We start from the raw sequence: 17,696 nt of genomic DNA on the forward strand, positions 1-17,696 counted from the left end.
ATGGTATGTGTTAGTGTACTATTTTCACAAAATGATGTCAATAATGAAAGAAAGCTGTGTGCTGTATAATTAAGGTTTATTAATATTTTAACATTGGCACAATTTTAGGCATTTGCAGCTGTGTGCACCACGACAATGAGTTTGAAATTAAACAGCTAAGATGTACTTTACGTTCAGACTTTGAGCTTGAATTTGAGGTCATTTAAGCCTAAATTAGGCAATTGATGTAAAAATTACGACACGTTTCACTTCACATACACTTTGTGGTTTATACAGCCAAAAATCCAGAATATTGTGTATTGTGACTTGAAGTCAGCATTTTGTGCCTTTTGTGTTATGCGACAACATGCAGGACAACACAGGGCTTCTCTCTTTTGCATATTCATGCCAATAATTATACACATAATCATGCATTGAAGTGTGACAGTAATGTGTGCATGAATAACCTGTAATATAATTTTTAATGCCACCTAGAGAAAACAAACATTTGGTCTTTGTTTATTTTGTAAACAATCTCACAAGACAAAATTGGATGCTATCTTATAGTATGTTTATCAAATTATGCTGTTTGATGGGAATCATTCGTCAAAACATAACTTCATAAATTGATTCTCTATATACTGCATAAGCCAATTTAGGGTTACAATCTGTTGGGTTGTCAATCACACATCCACATAATATATTGACACTGACTGAACAATATGATGCCGGTTTATCGAAAGTACATGTTTTTAGACTGGAATACATGGAGAAAAGCCATGCATGCATTGGAAGGAAATTAAAATTGCAAAGGCCCAGGAAGCCATTCAGGACCCAAACACCTTCTGGCTATGATGTGACAATGTTGACCACTACATCACTACACAGCCCCAACCATAATTCCACAGGTACAATGTTGTGTTTCTGTGCTCCCTGTCTGCAAGTGAAATCAGACATTTCTACTGACTCCACCTTCTCAATATATAACTATAACTCACAGGATGGATATTGGTGTGAATCTATCTTTAAAAAAAAAAAAAAAAAAGGCAAGATTGTTATAATGTGGTTTATAACCCACTGTATTTGAATTAACATGGGCTGAAATTGAATAATAATGAAGAGCTCCACCTACTAATTGGATCACCAGCCGCCACTGGTATGAATGTACATGAAAGATGCAAAGGATGTTCGAAGCCATGCGGGAGTACTGTGAACTCGTTTGACCTCCAGTTGAAGCCTTCAACACGTGTCGTAGGTCGCTATAAATCATGCGTCTGCACACTTGGAAGGTAAACTATATGCCCGCAGAGAGAATGTGTTTGTGTCGGTGTGATAGGCGTCAGTGCGCCATGCATTTTCCACATAGGGTATCGCTTGTTTACAGCCAGCCAGGGTGCGGCTTTATCCCTACTTTACATGCGCGCACTGAGTTCACTCAAGTTAAATGAGTACTCACACACACACGGCCTACTTTTCCCAACTCTATCCCTTCATATGCGGAGAGAGAGAGAGAGGGAGGGAGAGAGAGAGAGAGAGAGAGTCGGCTTCTCTGAGCAGGCTGCTGCTGTGCCAATGCGCAAACAGTGTACGCTGTGGGATAGGTCTCCCCAAATTGAGGCTGCGCTCGGAACGATCATGCGATTGAATGACGAGCGCGTCATGCTTGTCTTGCTCCTCTGCTGCTCAGTGCGATCAGTGGCTCTGCGCTCCGCAATCCCCTGGGATACTGTACCGCCCTTGATGGCGCTGATATCGCCTCTGCTTTGGCACTGAATGGACGTCCGGAGCGAGGGAACGCGGGGAGAGAGAGCGCTGCGTCTCCTCCTGTGAACCGAAGGCTCTGCATCAGCTTCCGAGCGCGGGGGTGAGTGTCTGCCCTCCTCCGCCGCCGCGTGCGGCGTCACGCCGGGATCGTCTGAGGATCCGGCGGCGGCGGCGGCGGCGGCGGAGGCGCTGGGAGGGGGGCGGGCGGGGGGGAGGCTTACAGTGAGCGCCATTAATCTTATTGTATGGGGGGGGGGGTGGCGGTTGATAATAAACACACTCCAGCAAGATAGTAGACAATTTGAGTTTTTGGATGGGGTAAGTATGTTACTTTGCACAATCCAAACTTTTACCCACCCAACCCTGTCCAAAATGTGAAATCTATCCCGTCATATCGATGCGCTGTTCCGGCTTAGTTTGGTTAACTTTCACAAGGCCTCACAAAAAAAAGAAAAAAAAAATGCGAAAATGCAATGACGGGCAGGTTTTTTTTTTTTTTTTGGCACAGCAGCCCCTTTGCAAGCGCCGGTTGCAAAGAATTGTGCCTTGTTGTGCTCCCGCCCCCCTCCCGCTCCGTGCCGCACTGGTTCCGTCTGGCTCGCCCTCAGCTGCTGCGTGTCCTGGGATGACCTGTTGATGTCGGTAGAATGGAGAATGGCAGGGGGAGCGATTTCCCCCATCACCAAAATATTTAAATAAGCAACATTTTGGGCTTGACAACCGGCGTCGCAGCACAGCTACCCCGTCCGCTCAGGCAGTAAGTGTCTTTTGTTTTTGTTGTTTTGTCGCGGAAACGCTTGGCGTTGCGTTGCAGCTCGCGGGGCTGCGCCGGAGCGCGCGTGAGGTGGATGGTGCGCCGGGACGAACCCAAAAATATTTAACAGGAGCGTTAGCTTAGCATTAGCCACCTCGCATAGGCCCGCTGCGGATGGGAGAGGGCACCGGACATTTCAGCGCGACTTATCCACGGGGGGGATGACGACGGGCCACCGCCGTCTCGTCACCTGAAACGGCTTGATATTGATATACCTGAGAACCACACACACCGGGACACCGCCGAGGTTTGTCCCGCGTTCCCTTCACCACATCCCCGGTGCTCCCCCCCTCCTCCTCCTCCTCCTCCTCCACACACACCTCCCGTTCCCGGCGCCTCCAGGCGGACAGACTGGCACACGAAGCGGCCAAATCCGTCCTTATCTCACCCTCGTATCGTAACGTTTTCCTGCGAAGACGTGCGCTCATGTGGCGCGCATGGAGTTCAGAAGGTCAGACGCTGATGTCTGCCCCCCGCGTCCAATGTCTCAACCCAAAGTTGATCAGGCCGTCGCAGATTTATGTCTTCACGTGATTTGACTGGCACCAGCAATCCAGGAAAACCAGGAAATGCCCGTAGAGGGAATTCATTGTGTTACTCCAAACTAATCGTCCACATTATGATCTCAAAGCCTTCACACAAGTGGAAAGTATTCAGACTGAAAGTTCTGAAATATGTCGAAAGTCCTCTCATTATAACATAACTTAAACCCTTTCGATGCATGCAAAATGTTCTCCTGGCCTACTATAAAAAAGTCTTTAAGGGTATGCTTGACCTACTTTATCCTCCAGGCTGGTTGGTATGAGGTCTAAGCCCTGAGGTGACTTTGGGTGAATTTCATTTGTACGCATTGCTGCACAGTATATATTTAATGGAGTCGGGACCTGAGATGATCCCTCTCTCATCTCCGCAGGCCCCATCGCCCCTCCTTAGTGCATAAAGGCACACATGAACACACACAGTCACATTCTCTCCCACTGTCAGGGCAAACTGTGCAAACACGCCCAGCTCTCGGCCCACTGATTGTGTGTCTTTCTGTGCATGCATGTGTGCTTACTGCGGCTCGCCAAACTGTAAACAAGCAGTATTGTCTAATGTCTGTGTGTGACTCAGTGTGCCTTTTGTGGGTTTGTTTGAGTTTGTGTGTGCGCATCTGTGTTTTAGTATGAGGGAGAGGGAGCTTGAGAGAGACGGAGACAAAGAGAGCATTTCTCTTTACCCTGGAGCTTGGCGAGTTCCCAAATGAAAGGCTTTGGATATGATGGGGTGGCTCACTCCGGCCCTCATCAGTCAGTCACACCAAAGTTGGTTGTATGCCTCGTGCAGGGTGGGCTGCAGTCCTCATACTGGTGTGTCGATCCGCGCCTGGGTGCGAGTGCAACACCCGCATGGTCAAACCCATCCATTTCTTCAAGTAGTAGCTTTAGCTGTGTATGCACACCGTGTCCCTGTCTTTGTATACAGGAAAATACTTAGAACCGGTCTGCTTTAATTGAAGGTTGGTGGGCAATGAAAGGCCATGTGGGCTGATCATCAGATCTGTTGTATTCTCAGCTATTTCAGCCAGAGTAAGATACTGGCTGAGGGTATATAAGTCGTGCGCGGAGGAATCCGGTTACTGAGACCGTTGTTATGTATGATACAGTTAAGTAAATCCTAACTAGTGTAAGAAAAAAAACACTGGTATAGTACGAACACCAAGCCTTTGCATGTCTTCAGAGCATCCAGCAGTCTGTATATACACGGCAAATGGAAACTTCTGTTTATTTCAACTTAATTTTGATGGGCATAATGGGCTATAGCAGTCTTGGAGAGAATGCAGGGCAAGGGGGTATGTTTGTCTTTGGGTGTTGACTGAAGTGGAAACATGCTATGTGGTTTTTGTTTAGGCCACACGCACGCACACACACACACACACACTTTTGCACATAGAATAACAGAACATGACCCAGTTATCTAAGGACGCGCAGGGTTTTATAGCTCGCAGAAGACAGAAAATAAAAAAAGGCTTTTACTGAGCCTGCCCCTGGCAATAACTGCTACTGCGAGGCTGAAGTGACGTATATGATTAAAGCTATGTAGATTATCCATGGAAGTTTCAGAAAACTTCGTTTGGAATATCTGACTGCGGCGAGCCTGCCAAACGCCTTCAGTGGGACGGTATGAAGAAATATTTGTAGCCAATGTCACACGGCTATGCCAAGGAGTATAATTCTTGTTCAGGAGCTCTTCTCTCAAGAATAAAGGAATTTTCACTGTAAATGATTTGGCCTCGCTGTCACACAATGCTTTCTCCCAGTAAAAGACTGTCAGCCATTTCGCTCTATTGTTTAATGTCAAGTTGACATTCCTCACAGTTTTTTTTTTTCACTTCAGTTTTGTTTTCTCAGAGCTCTCTGCCTTTTACTATGACCTTGTTAGATTACACTCTCTCCACACATTGCATTGTTAAACACTGCAAAACCGAGGAAACAGCTTAAAATATGACCGCTTTCCCTCACCAACGTGAACGGGCCTTTTCATGTGATTCTCAAAACTGTGTATGAAGATGCAAGTACTCAAGTGTCACCAAATGAGCTGCTGTGCACTTATATTCTCATCAAAGCAGAAATGAAATGCCACTCACTTTAAATGGTAAGAAAAAAAAAAGCTGTTGTCTAAATCCATCCGTTCATCTTCTATAACGTTTTATTCAATATAGGATCGCAGGGCATGGAATTGGGCAAAGGCAAATGGAGATGCAGACGCTTCACACACTATCACGTTCATGTCCATGAGCCCATTTTGAACTGTGGGAGGAAGCCGGAGGACACCAGAGAAAACTTGTTGCTCATATAGGGAGAACTTGCAAACTCCACAAAGAAATAAAAACCTGGCCTGGAATGTAAAAAAAAAATTACAAGAAATAATGACTATCTAAAGAAAGGGCCTCCCCTTGTTGCCCAGATTTCTTCCGTCACTGCTGCCACCAGCCCCCATCTCACACATTGTAAACCAATATAGTCCCTCATCGCAGACGTCTCTTTTAACAATATCAAAAAAGATGACAAAAAATGAGGGAAGTTGTCCATAATTTGGTCAAATGACTCCACAAATTTCAGATTCAATGCACCATTTTCCCTAAACCCACTGTGTCGAGATAAAAGTGATTCCTTTCAAAGTTGATCATATCTGTAATAATATGAGAATAAGGTGTAACTCATTCACCTCCTCTTTTACTTTTTGTGCTCATTTTTTTTTTTTTTTTTTTTTTTGTCTTTTTCTTTCCCGTTAAGACCCTCTTGGTGGTGTGCGTAGGCGCACCATGGCCCAGACCCTCCAGATGGCGATCCCAAACTTTGGCAACAATGTTCTCGAGTGTCTGAATGAGCAGCGGCTGCAGGGTCTCTACTGTGACGTCTCTGTGGTGGTTAAAGGCCACGCCTTCAAGGTACTGATGAAATATCAAATCAATACAGCAAATGCACTTGCATTAAATGTTAAGGGTACAATTGTACTCTTTTATTCGGGGTGTTGACGGCCAGCAATTTGTGGCTGTTTTGACAGTAACGCGTTTCGTAACATGTATTTTCTTTCCTTGAGTTATCCAACTGTGGTGGGCAATGCATCATTCAACCTTCAGTTTAGATACACTCTAACAGTTTTAATGTCAAAGTGCTATGTAATTATAAAGTTTGCTTTCTATTCAAAGTGTTTCAGTCTCTATACTGATGTCGTATAATGTCCCACATCGCCGGTACGTCAGAAGTGGCCTTTGCATTACCGCTGTACCTCATTTCTGCTTTTATTGGAAACGAAAATGGCTTAAATTGTATGTTAACTCTTTAATTTGTCAATCTAGCCAACAGCAGTAATTCCTGGGTATATCTAATGTGAATTTCTTAGTTCCATTTATTTTCTGTCCTCTTTGTTTTTTTGTTATGATGGTATGTTAAGGAAAAAAATTGACACGTTAGGTGTATGCATAATGTTTTCTGGCCTGTACTGTTTTATATTGGGACTCCAAAATGTGTACATCCTCATTCGTAACATGGCCTTTGACCCCCACCTACTCGGGTTCTGTCATCCGATGTAACGCTTGCACCAAATCAAACATTTGATCCATTGTGGCAACCCCAAAATAAGACCTTACGAAACACCCTCTCGTCTCACCTTCAGATGATTAAATTCGCCAGCTTCTGTGGACATTTAAACGATTTCATTTAATGTATCAAATCTCACACTTTCTAAGAGGACGCTCTATCATCTCCTTTTTGCCTCAGGCTCATCGAGCTGTTCTGGCGGCCAGCAGTTCTTACTTCCGAGACCTTTTCAGCAGCAGCCACAACGGAGGCGGCGGCAGCAGCGAGACGAGCCCAACCATTGTGGAGCTCCCGCCGGCTGTGCAGCCCCAGAGCTTCCAGCAGATTTTGACTTTCTGCTACACGGGCCGACTCAGCATGACCGTGGGCGACCAGTTTCTCCTCATGTACACGGCTGGCTTCCTGCAAATCCAGCAGATCATGGAGAAAGGCACTGAATTCTTCCTCAAGGTAAACTAGTTTTAGGATGAGAAACATGTCATGGTAGTAAAGGCCGAAGAGTGTAAATAGCTCGGTAGTGTCGTATGAAAGAGAGCCGTTTTGCTTGTTCGAGTCAGCGATTGCGATCTTGTTTTCTCGTCTGTTATTGCGACAACAAACAAACAAAAAATCTCCCCTCTGTAATCTAATCATTAAAAAAAACAAAACGACAGACAGCCTTCTCATTTTCTTGCATAGAAAAAAAAAAACGAAATTGTTTAATGATGAAAAATATTTAGTTTTTGTAACCTCACAGACAAAAAGCCCTTTGACAAAAATTTAATTAAAGTCTTTGAGGCCAAAATCTCGAATCAGTTCAAAACAATCCGATCATGGTAACCTTTGATATTTATTTCTATTTGTGTTGTGAGACACTGGAGGGCTCTTGTAATGGTCTTGAAGAAGTACGCGGGCCACAAAATTCTACTTTACATCCGTAGGTATCATCTCCTAGTTGTGACTCCCAGGGCCTCAACGCGGAGGAGGCCCCACCCTCAGAGCCACAGAGCCCCGTGACGCAGACCAGTAACGGCGCGGCCCGGCCCGCCAGCTGCGTGACGCCGCTCCCTCTGGTAGCCCGAGTCAAGACCGAGCAGGGGGCCACCCAACCCGAAGCGGCCACTCCCTACTCGGTGGTCTGCACCCCGGTCGCGAAGCGGCTGTGGGAGGGCAGTAGCAGCCGAGATGGGGGCGGCATAGGCTCGGGGGGAGGCGGCGGGGCCCGCAAAGCTGCCCGTTATTCCCAGGATGCAGTGCGGGGCAGTGCAATCCAGAGCCCCGGAGCCCTGGGACTGGCCATGGGCATGGGCGCCACGGCCACCGGCCTGGCGGGCATGGTGGCCAGCGGGGGGATGGGCGGCAACGCCGGCACCAACGGGAGCGCCGCGTTAGGCCTTGGCATGTCGGAAGGGGCCAGCCCTGGCACTCTGAGTACCTATGCAAGTGATTCGCCCATCAGCTACCATGACGATGAAGAGGAAGAAGAGGGGACGGATGAATGTGCCGAAGAGCAGTACCGGCAGATCTGCAACATGTATACCATGTACAGCATGCTCAACATGGGAGCTGCAGGTAACAGACTTACAATGGAGGTCAATTACAAGTGTTAAAGCAGTCAGTGACGACATTTCAAATTTTAAATGCACCTTCATCAGGTCAAATGACACAAAAAAGAACACAACTAAAATACAAAATGTGTTTATATTGTTAAAGGATTACATCCAGCATTGATTGTCGTCTCTCCTGCTTAGTTGTTTAGTTGCGTTTCTGGGTTGCGTCGCACCGACGGTTACAAAGCCTTTGCTGTACGTAGATTAGATGTAAATTTAATAGTAATTCTGTGGTCTTGTGTTTGTCGAGCTGCCGGTGAACGTGTGGAGGCTCTGCCGGACCACACAGAGACGCGGGGTCGCATGCGAGGACGAGATCTCACGAGTCTCCCCGCAGAACTCATCGCTCAGATAGGAAACCGCTGTCATCCCAAACTGTACGAAGAAGGAGACCCTGCTGAGAAACTTGAGTTGGTCTCAGGTATGTGTGTGTGTGTGTGTGTGTGTTTTTAAGAAATCTTTATTCGAAAGGCAAGGGTACCACTTATCCCTGTAAACAAAGGAACTATGTTGACAACCGTGATTAAAATTTTCCCTGACTTAAAACAAATATAAAATCATTTACTTTAGGGGTCCCCCCCCCCCCCCAAGTGAAACTAAACTTTACAAAATAATCTTTCCTCACTGTCTTTAATGGTTAGCTCTGCCACGTCAACGTTTATTCCAAGCAGCCCAGATGAGAAAAGAATGAAATGAATTGAGTTTAACTCCATTGAGGTTGCAGACTTTGTGGCTTAGAGCTCAGATGATGACACAATTACATTGATCACAACTACAGTCACCAATATTAATGTGCGCCTTTAGTTTCCACTCTTTAGAGCGTCACACCGGCAGATGCAATCTTTCACTAATTGTAACTCGAGATAAGTGAAGGTTTCCATGGTGGATTTAGCAGGTTTGTCATTTTCTCATGAAAGGTACTACAGAGTAAAATAAATGTGCAAAGCTGCCAGTCTTGTGATCAATGTAATAGTGATTTTGTGTCAAACTACAAAATGTTTTATTTCGCGTTGTTATACTGCGACGCGCTTCCCGTAAGTATAAAACACATCTGAGAAGTACAAATTAAACCTTCTGTTTGAACTTCTTTTGTCCATTAACGAGCAAGTTTTGAAATACATTCTATTATATTGGTTGCATTCAAACCAAACCATCATTTCTTAACTGATCAACCATCTGAAATGATGCTATTTAGGTGAAAGGTTATCTCCTAAAAATCTAAAACTTCACAGTTTTTTATCTCAAAATGCATGTTTTAAAAAAATGTATCATTAGCACTGAGAGCTGTAACATTTTTAGTACAATGTGTTTTTTTTGGTCAATCTTTCACGATATTCTTGGATTTGTTTTGTTTAATTATAAGTTGTATATTTAAAAACAACAAAAATAAAGATTTGTTTTGCCTCCTGGAATATAAAGATGCAATTGTGGTTCATCTAAGTGAAACATTTCGCAACTTCGCAATAGGTTTAAAATGTCAATATGAGTTTTAAAGGTGCAGATGGACAATTAAAAAGCAAAATTATGGTCGCATAAGTCAAAGGAATCTAAACAGGTGAAGGGAAGTTGGCATGAGTAGATGCATATTTAGAGAGATCTGTTATGGGGTGGCTTGGCGTTGGCACGCGGGGCTGTTTTGCACATGTGACTTGGTGTGTTTATGTGGACGACGGCGTGCGATGAGCTCTGGATTACCTCACAGAGCAGGTTTACATCTTCTCATTGCACTCGGAGCGATAGGAAATAATTGTTTCTTCGTGCATTTCTAATCTGCGTTGCATGTGGGCTCCTCGCAGGTACGTCGGTGTTCATATCGCGGGCCCAGCTCATGAATTGTCACGTGAGCGCAGGGACCAGACACAAGGTGCTGCTGAGAAGGCTGCTGGCCGCCTTCTTTGACAGGTTCGTTCCTTCCGTTTCTGTGCCGGCATCTATTTATGCAAGTGTTTCATGTAAAGCTGCAAAAAGCTGAGTTTTAATATAGAAACTAAAGTTTGTTTTTGTTTTATCTGTCTGTGCACGAGGAATGGAGGGGCAAACTATTTTTGTTCTCCTCTGTTCTGCGTAACTCATTCTTATGTTGATGCATCAGGAACACTCTGGCTAACAGCTGTGGAACCGGCATCCGCTCGTCCACCAACGACCCGAGCCGCAAGCCCCTGGACAACAGAGTGCTCCACGCAGTCAAATGTGAGCATGCTTCTCCTCATCAACTTTATTTATAGGGCAGGATTTTTTTTTAAAAAGGGGGAAAAAAAACACATTGCTTTCATGAGAAACCAATAAGGTCGTGCACTGGTCTATAAGAGGTCGCCATCTCAGCACTTTCTCAAGCTGTTTGCTCGAAGGCATGCAGATAATTTGCCCGTGATGTTGGCTACATGCATTCATATCGTACATGACATCATTGTCTCACGACACTGGTCAGCACATGGCATGTACAAGTTCGATTGGCCAGATTCAATTGCTTCAAGATGCCTCCTGCCTGGACAAGTTAAGACGTTGACATGCATGACTGGCTGATAAGTATCTCACTTCTTTCCACAGACCATGTGCAGGTTTTAATGAGTCTGGATAAAAAAAACAAAAAAAACAACTAACCATCAGTGCTGTGAAAAACACGTGATTAATGTAACGCATTACAGTAATGATGCAGGTGAAAATAATCAATGATCAGTGGGAGGCACTCTCCCCATTTAACCCGCTTATCAAACTGAATCCCGGCATCAAAAATAAACAACTTTGTGACGAGTTCACTGAACTCCTGTTCACAGAGGGAGGAGGTCTGTGATTAATCCTGGACTTGCGAAAGTGAGCGTCGCAGTGACGGAACAAAAAGTTGACAGTAGGTCACTTTAGGGTTGGGCTGTGTTTCTCTGTGTTGCAATACTTGTGTTTACACTCTGCACCCTGAAATCGGAAACATTTGAACTTATTTCGTCTGTAGTCCATCTCATGGCAAACCACACACACGCTGAGAAATTTAGAGTCACCATTTAGCCTCAAACACAAGTTAAGACTGGGAGGAAACCAGAGTAGCTGAGTGACATGCAAACTTTGGCTCCAAAAGACGGAAACAAATCGAATTTTAATATTCTCGTTCGCATCTCTGGTAAATGCCGCTCTTCTTACGGATCGGAGAAATTCGAGTTTTTCTCTTCTGAAGGACTTTTTCATGTAAATCTTCATCTCCAGGTGATGTTGTGCTGGAACTTCAGCAAGGAAATCAACAAAAACAATACCACCTTTGACTTAACAACGCAATGTGTGGTCCAGTTGTCAACATGAAAAGCCTATTATTTCCCCCATGTGAGCTATTCATTGGAAACGAGTCAACAACACAACTGCTGCTTTGTTGCAGTCGCTCTGCATCCGTCGTGAAACGTTCAACTCATGCAGTTGAATCCTAATTAGGAATAATGTGCATCGAAAACCGACATCGGCGATACGAGCACTGCGAGGACGGCCACTGCAATCGACCTGAACATGCAGCCGCAGACGTTTACGCAATAATCTGTGGAGCGTTCCCGAAGCAGATCTGTCTGCTCCCATCGTGAGGATTATTTATTGAAGATGTTTGACAACCACACCCACGCTGTACAAAGCTTTGGGCATTATAACTGGCAATTAAAGGTGCAGCACATCTTTGTCTCATCAATACAATAACAGCAGTTTATGTTTCAGTTAAAGTTGGCTGACAGTCATATGGAGTTTAGTTCAGTAGCAGGTTCGTGTTGAGATAAAGTGAGTGAAAGATAATGCTGGTTTTTCATACCAAATGTTTTGTATTTAAATAATATTAGTTTCCAAGCTTTTTGCTATGAATGGAAGCACTGTAGCAAGTCTGTTTCAGGCTGATTTTTTTTTCCTTCTCTATCAGCAACACTCTATAAGCATGTTTTAGGAAGTGCATTAAATGTGAAAATTTTTCAGGAGGTATGATCATTTCTGCGTTGACATTTGCAGTTTTTGGTATTTCAGAGGTTATTGTGCTCTGGTCTGACATTGTTGAAATTGTGAAGTCTTTGCTGAAATGTGTACAATATAGCTCCAGATTTTAGGAATATTTCCCAGTTTGGATTGATTTTTTTTAAGAATATTAGACTCTTGTGGAAATATCAACACTAAATGCTAATGCTTTTTGCTTTAGAGATTTTATTTGCTTATGTTATGACCCATACCCCCCCCAAATCATCCTAACTCGAGGTGTCTTTTTTTTGTTTGTTTGTTCTTCCTCCGGACTAGTTTACTGTCAGAACTTTGCCACGAGCTTCAAAGAGAGCGAGATGAACGCCATCGCGGCGGACATGTGCACCAACGCCCGGCGTGTGGTCCGCAAGAGCTGGATACCCAAGCTGAAGCTGCTGATGGCCGAGAGCGACGCCTACTCCGCCTTCCTCCCCGACAGCGTCAAGACTGAGGAGGACACCCTCGGGGCAGATCCCACGTTTGACCCCGCCGTGCTGGAGGCCGCCGGCAGCGCCGGCATGGAGTCCGGCGGCTCCTCAGGTGAATCGCTACCAAGCGTCGGCGGCGACGGCGGCCCGCTCTTCTGAACACCGTCGACCGGGGAGATTTTGCATTGTGGGTGATGCACATGCTAGTATTCCCCAGTTGTGCTTGCCTCCTCACTCTTTGGCCCACGCTGATCTCTCACATCTTGACCGTCTATACTACACTGCTAGGGGCGACTCCGGTCACCCGGATGTAACCAGGACATAAAAACGTCTATTTTTTTTTTTTGCTTTATGACCGTGTAATGGAGTGGAGTGGAAGAGAGGGAGAACAAGAGGGTCCTTTAAGTTCTCTCCTAACTGCCCTCTGTCTCTTCTTGTCTTTTTAAGGTGTGTAAGTGCATCCACTGTTGCATAGTATATACATTCCCTGAGGTGCAGGTGTTGAGGAGAGTTACCGGTGCAGTCTGAGGAGGAAGGCACGGCTGAGTGAACAGGCTGAGGGCGACGGCGGCGGGGGGGGGGGATAAAAGTGACAAGTATATTGAATGTAAGTGTCGGTGGCATTTTTCCTCTATGCAAGCCTGACAACTTGTAGTCCAGCCTCCGGGAAAGGGAACAAAATTAAAAATAGATGCATTATTCAAACGAATTAACACTACCTGCTCCTCCTCTTCACATCTTCCACTCATCGCCGCGCAAATATTCTCCAACCCACCTCACATTTCCTTGAGACCAGAGATTCTCGACTGTGTGTGTTCACTGTGCAGTGTCTTATGGAAATATATCTCATCTTTCTCCGTTTTCCAAGTCTTTGGCATGTTTTCACCGTCTGTGAACTCAAGAGTGACCCAGAGAGGAGAGCGAGATCTTTTTTTTGCTAAGAAGATTGTAAAGAAAATGAAAGGGCAACAGGTAATCAAAGATGGTCATATTTTTAGAAGACAAACTATATTTATACATGTGCCCATGCCAAGAATGGTGTGAGCAAATAAGAGCGAGAGGGATTGTTTTAAAATCTCACTATTCAGCTTTTTTTTTTCTTTTTCTTTTTCTTCTTTTTTTTTAGGGGTCCTGTCAAATATGGAAAAGTGCTATTTTTGCAGGAGTAGAATAAAGCAGTCTTATCATAGGAACCTCAGTCATTTATTTTTATCTTTATTTTACAGTAAAAGTGATTGAACGAGCAGTTGAACTGCACAATTTGACACATGTCATCTGCTCACAAAGGAACAGTGAGTCTGTTTGAGCTGGTTTGACTGCGTCTCTGATAAGCTTTTTTTTTTTTGATAAGCTTTATGGGGGTGGTGAACCTGCAGCGTTGGCCTCCTTAAATGAAACGTTGCCCCACAATTTTGAAGATGGCTTGTAGAAAAGGGAGAACACGCATTGATCTGACGGTTCAACAGATCGACTTTGTCTGGGAACTATTGAAGTTACATTGACATTTTGTGCACAATACAAAACTGAAGAATTAAAGGAAACTAAAGAAATAGATTTAGGTTTATTAGAATGTGCCTTTTAATTGAAATCACAAAACGGAAGCTGGTGGACATGGGGGATGTTGGGAGGAGGCGATATTGCATGGTACTATCTTGTGTCTGTGTGCACCATTTTTCTTTTTCGAAGAAGGCAAGTCTCGGTTTGTGCAAATGTGTTTAGTGGTCCGTCGGTTATTCGCGTATCGAACCCGTCACGCCCCCCACCCCTCCCCCCTTCAGTCTGGAAATTCAGAATGGGTTTAATTTGGGGGTTTGAACTGACTTTGCACCTTTTTATGAGCAGTAATGTGGTGATTTCTGCACCTTATCGAGAAGAACCAGTGGTTCGTGCACCTTTTGAGAAAACGATGTGTAGCAATCAAATCCCCTCGAGGTGGAACTTTTCTGTTCTGTTTTTGTTTTTTCTTTCTTTCTTTCTTTCTTTCTTTCTTTCTTTCTCCATGCCTGTGTGTGTTTCTCATTTCGAGGCGGCACAAACTCCTACTGTAAATAATCAAGACGACTGTTGAGTTAAATCCCAAGTGTTCTTCCTTTCTGTTGCTGGATGTGTCTGATCACGTGTTGAAAACTGAAAAATGCTTTTCGTGTAAAAGTTGATGTTTGCGAGAAACCTTTTCGAAGAGGTCAGTACGGGGAATTCATTATTCCAGGTGGAAGATCTAACTTGGATTTTCTTTTTCTTTTTTTTCTTTTCTTAAAAGAGATGCTCTCACAGACGACTGAATAATTTCCTCTTCTGGAAAAGCATTTCTAAAAAAAAAAAAAAAAGGCTTTTTTTTAACAAGTTACTTTTCCTGTGAGAGAGAGAGTACTGCAAAGGAATCGGTGCTTCCGATACGAGGAAGTTTAGTTTGAGAAAACTTGCAGTCTTACTGAAGAAAAGGAAAATAAAAACTAAGAAAAAAAAAAAAGTGAAAGCATGATATATACATTATAATACAACCTATTTTTTATTACTGCTTCAATTTACAAAATGACTTGACATAGACGGTTTTTCTTGGGGACATACAGACAGAACAAAAAAAAAATGCAGTACCTTGAGAGTATTCAATAAGGGTAATAACAAAACAACCTCAGTTTTGCATACTGTGGGTGCCAGTGGTGCAACCCTCCCCCTCCAAAAAAAACATACCTCTACAGTATCTTTGAAGACTGTTGTGCTTCCTGTGCTTCATGCAGCTGGCGTCATGTTTCACTTCCACAAGTTTAATCACGGGTTTTCCAAATAATGCAAAGCAGCAGTTTAAAGGTATCCCAGCCCAGAATTTAACACGCTCCTTTCATTTCCTCCATTTTCAGCGGCACAGCGGCGACTGTGTGAAAGCTGGTCTTTGTTGGATGTGTTTGCAGGAGTCAATTAAAGTGTTAACACCAGGAGGTTAAATTAAAAAAAAAAAAAAAAAAAATACTGACGAGAGATGATGACAACTAAAAGACATAAGTCTTTGCAAGGAACCGCAGGGGCTTTGAGACGGGTTTTTTTTTTTTTTTTGACAAGGGCTGAATCAGCATTAAATCCAAGGGATCCACATTAGTCACCTCACAGCTGCGCCTCACACGTTCATACCTTTCTAAAAACAAAAAACACTGGTTCAGGGCCCACATTGCATTCACTTGAACAAGTTGAAATAAGTCTGCTGATGGAACATTTACATTAGTTAAATGTCCCGCACTCACAACCTACTTGCACAGTTGCTCATCTTCACCCTGATGTGTGAGTGTGTTTTCTCTGCTTCACTCGTTTTGGTTTGTTTGTTTGTTTGTTTGTTGTTTTTTTAGTTTCCCAACATTCGAAGAAAATTTTAATTTTCCCGTAACCTTCAAGCGTTTGTTTACACTTCACGAAACATGTACACACTTGAATGGATAAGGTGTGGCACGGCATGGGGAACCTTCTGTCACTAAACAGTACATATATAAATATGGTTATATACATGTATAGATAAATACTGTATATTATATATAGATGCACACATAGATTGTTTGTTGTGCACTCGCAGCATGAGGTATATATTTACCTGGAAACGGCGCTTTTTTCACAACCTGTGCAGTAAACGGTCTGCCCTTGTCTTTGCCCTCTGTAACCCTGTAGCACCAGTGGACCTCCTTTCTTTCTGTGTTCCAAGTGCCAATAACTTTGTGAAAGCCCTGTAACTGTGACCCAACATTATCAAAGGTAATTGCACATTAACAACTGTAAGATAAATAAATACAAATCATAGAGCGAGAGAGAGAGAAAAAAAAAGTCAAATGAATTAAATAATGAATATCTTAATAAAAGATTTGTAACAATTTTCTCAGAGTCATTCTTTGCTGCTTACTTGGTCTTGTTCTTGTTCTTGTTCTTGTAAGGACGTTTTGCTGAGCTGTGACCTCTTTCTCACGGCGAAAGGTCTTTGAAATATATAAAAATAACAGACTGAAATGAAGTCATTTTTTGGTGTTTTGGGGTTGGAGCCCATCCCAGGTGATGATGGATGAAGGCCCGTGCAGTAAAACGACACAGTAGCCAAATTAAACCTTAAATAAAGAAAACTCAAAAACTTCGTTTCAAAATACAGTTTATCAAAGTTTTCAATGAACATATTTTTTCTGAAAACTTTGGAAACTTTCACTACACAAAGAAGTCAAACTTCAACCTTATGCATATTCTCACAAAGAACACTACAATGAACGGTCGGGTTACTGTGTATCTTTCTAGCTTGTATGCAATACGTTACTATTTTTTAAGTTTAAAGTCATGTTTTTTGCTGGGAGGAAATCTGAGAATATACATTCAAACTCCACACAGAAAAGTTGCCGGGCCCTAAACCACTTCGCTGCTGTGACATCTTATATCGAAAAATATATGCTCTGATTGCAGTTAGGCAACGTTCGTATATCAGTAAACTGACATACGGATGTAATAATTTATAACTTCCAGAAAATTCAAAGGTTCATGAATTCATCATTGTGGCATGGCTGTGGAGCTTGATGCTATTTTGTTTACGATCGGGTGGCTGATTAAAGAAGTATGTCGATAATCTTTGCTGCCACCTACTGTTCAGTTGTCGGCCTAAATGCTGCTTCATGACCGCTCATTGACAATACATCCTCAGTGGACAAATTAACAACAGCAGGTACTTTAATTGAATATATTCTTAATGTCTGCTTTATTTTTAGCCCTTATAATGACCACACGAACCGGCAACATGGTTTCATCTGGCTCACAGGCCTCTTTTGTTGTGCTGTCACAGCGTTATTGCTCTGCCACATTATGGATACTGTACAAATGGACGTACAATATGGTGAACCGTGTATTAATAACTAGCCTGATAGTTCAATGACCTTTCAGCTATTGTATGTCTGCTGTTAAAGAAAATTCAAATTAAAAAGTCTGATTACACTGCCCACACAGCATTTGTTGAGTTTCCCATGTTTCTATTTACATTCTACTTATTATCCCAATCTTTTTTTTTTTTTTTTGAGTTCAAAAGACATTATCAATAATAATCCGGGTTATTTTAGCAGCC

The 17,696-nt window shown here is 43.4% G+C and overlaps 1 protein-coding gene across 2 annotated transcripts; it reads left to right on the forward strand.

The window, feature by feature from the left end:
- The first annotated feature begins 1,608 nt into the window (after positions 1 to 1,608).
- On the forward strand, positions 1,609 to 16,414 carry nacc1a (nucleus accumbens associated 1, BEN and BTB (POZ) domain containing a). Of its 2 annotated transcripts, none has more exons than XM_080511533.1 (8): positions 1,609 to 1,843; positions 5,833 to 5,987; positions 6,820 to 7,089; positions 7,560 to 8,190; positions 8,479 to 8,649; positions 10,025 to 10,130; positions 10,321 to 10,418; positions 12,474 to 16,414. In XM_080511533.1, the coding sequence occupies exons 2-8, from the start codon at positions 5,862 to 5,864 to the stop codon at positions 12,782 to 12,784; spliced, it is 1,713 nt and encodes a 570-aa protein (XP_080367659.1). In that variant the 5' UTR covers positions 1,609 to 1,843; positions 5,833 to 5,861; the 3' UTR covers positions 12,785 to 16,414. The 2 variants fall into 2 exon arrangements, with proteins under 2 accessions (XP_080367659.1, XP_080367658.1); XM_080511532.1 differs by lacking the exon at positions 1,609 to 1,843 and adding an exon at positions 2,364 to 2,500.
- Positions 16,415 to 17,696: the final 1,282 nt, after the last annotated feature.

Source organism: Blennius ocellaris, assembly GCF_963422515.1.
Source record: "Blennius ocellaris genome assembly, chromosome: 16".
Taxonomy (NCBI): domain Eukaryota; kingdom Metazoa; phylum Chordata; class Actinopteri; order Blenniiformes; family Blenniidae; genus Blennius; species Blennius ocellaris.

Excerpts from the sequence above, each read along its gene's own strand:
- nacc1a (XM_080511533.1), top strand. The coding sequence starts at position 5,862 with ATGGCCCAGACCCTCCAGATGGCGATCCCAAACTTTGGCAACAATGTT. Across the intron at positions 7,090-7,559 it reads GCACTGAATTCTTCCTCAAG|GTATCATCTCCTAGTTGTGA; the intron begins GTAAACTAGTTT and ends TTACATCCGTAG. Across the intron at positions 8,650-10,024 it reads GAAACTTGAGTTGGTCTCAG|GTACGTCGGTGTTCATATCG; the intron begins GTATGTGTGTGT and ends GGCTCCTCGCAG.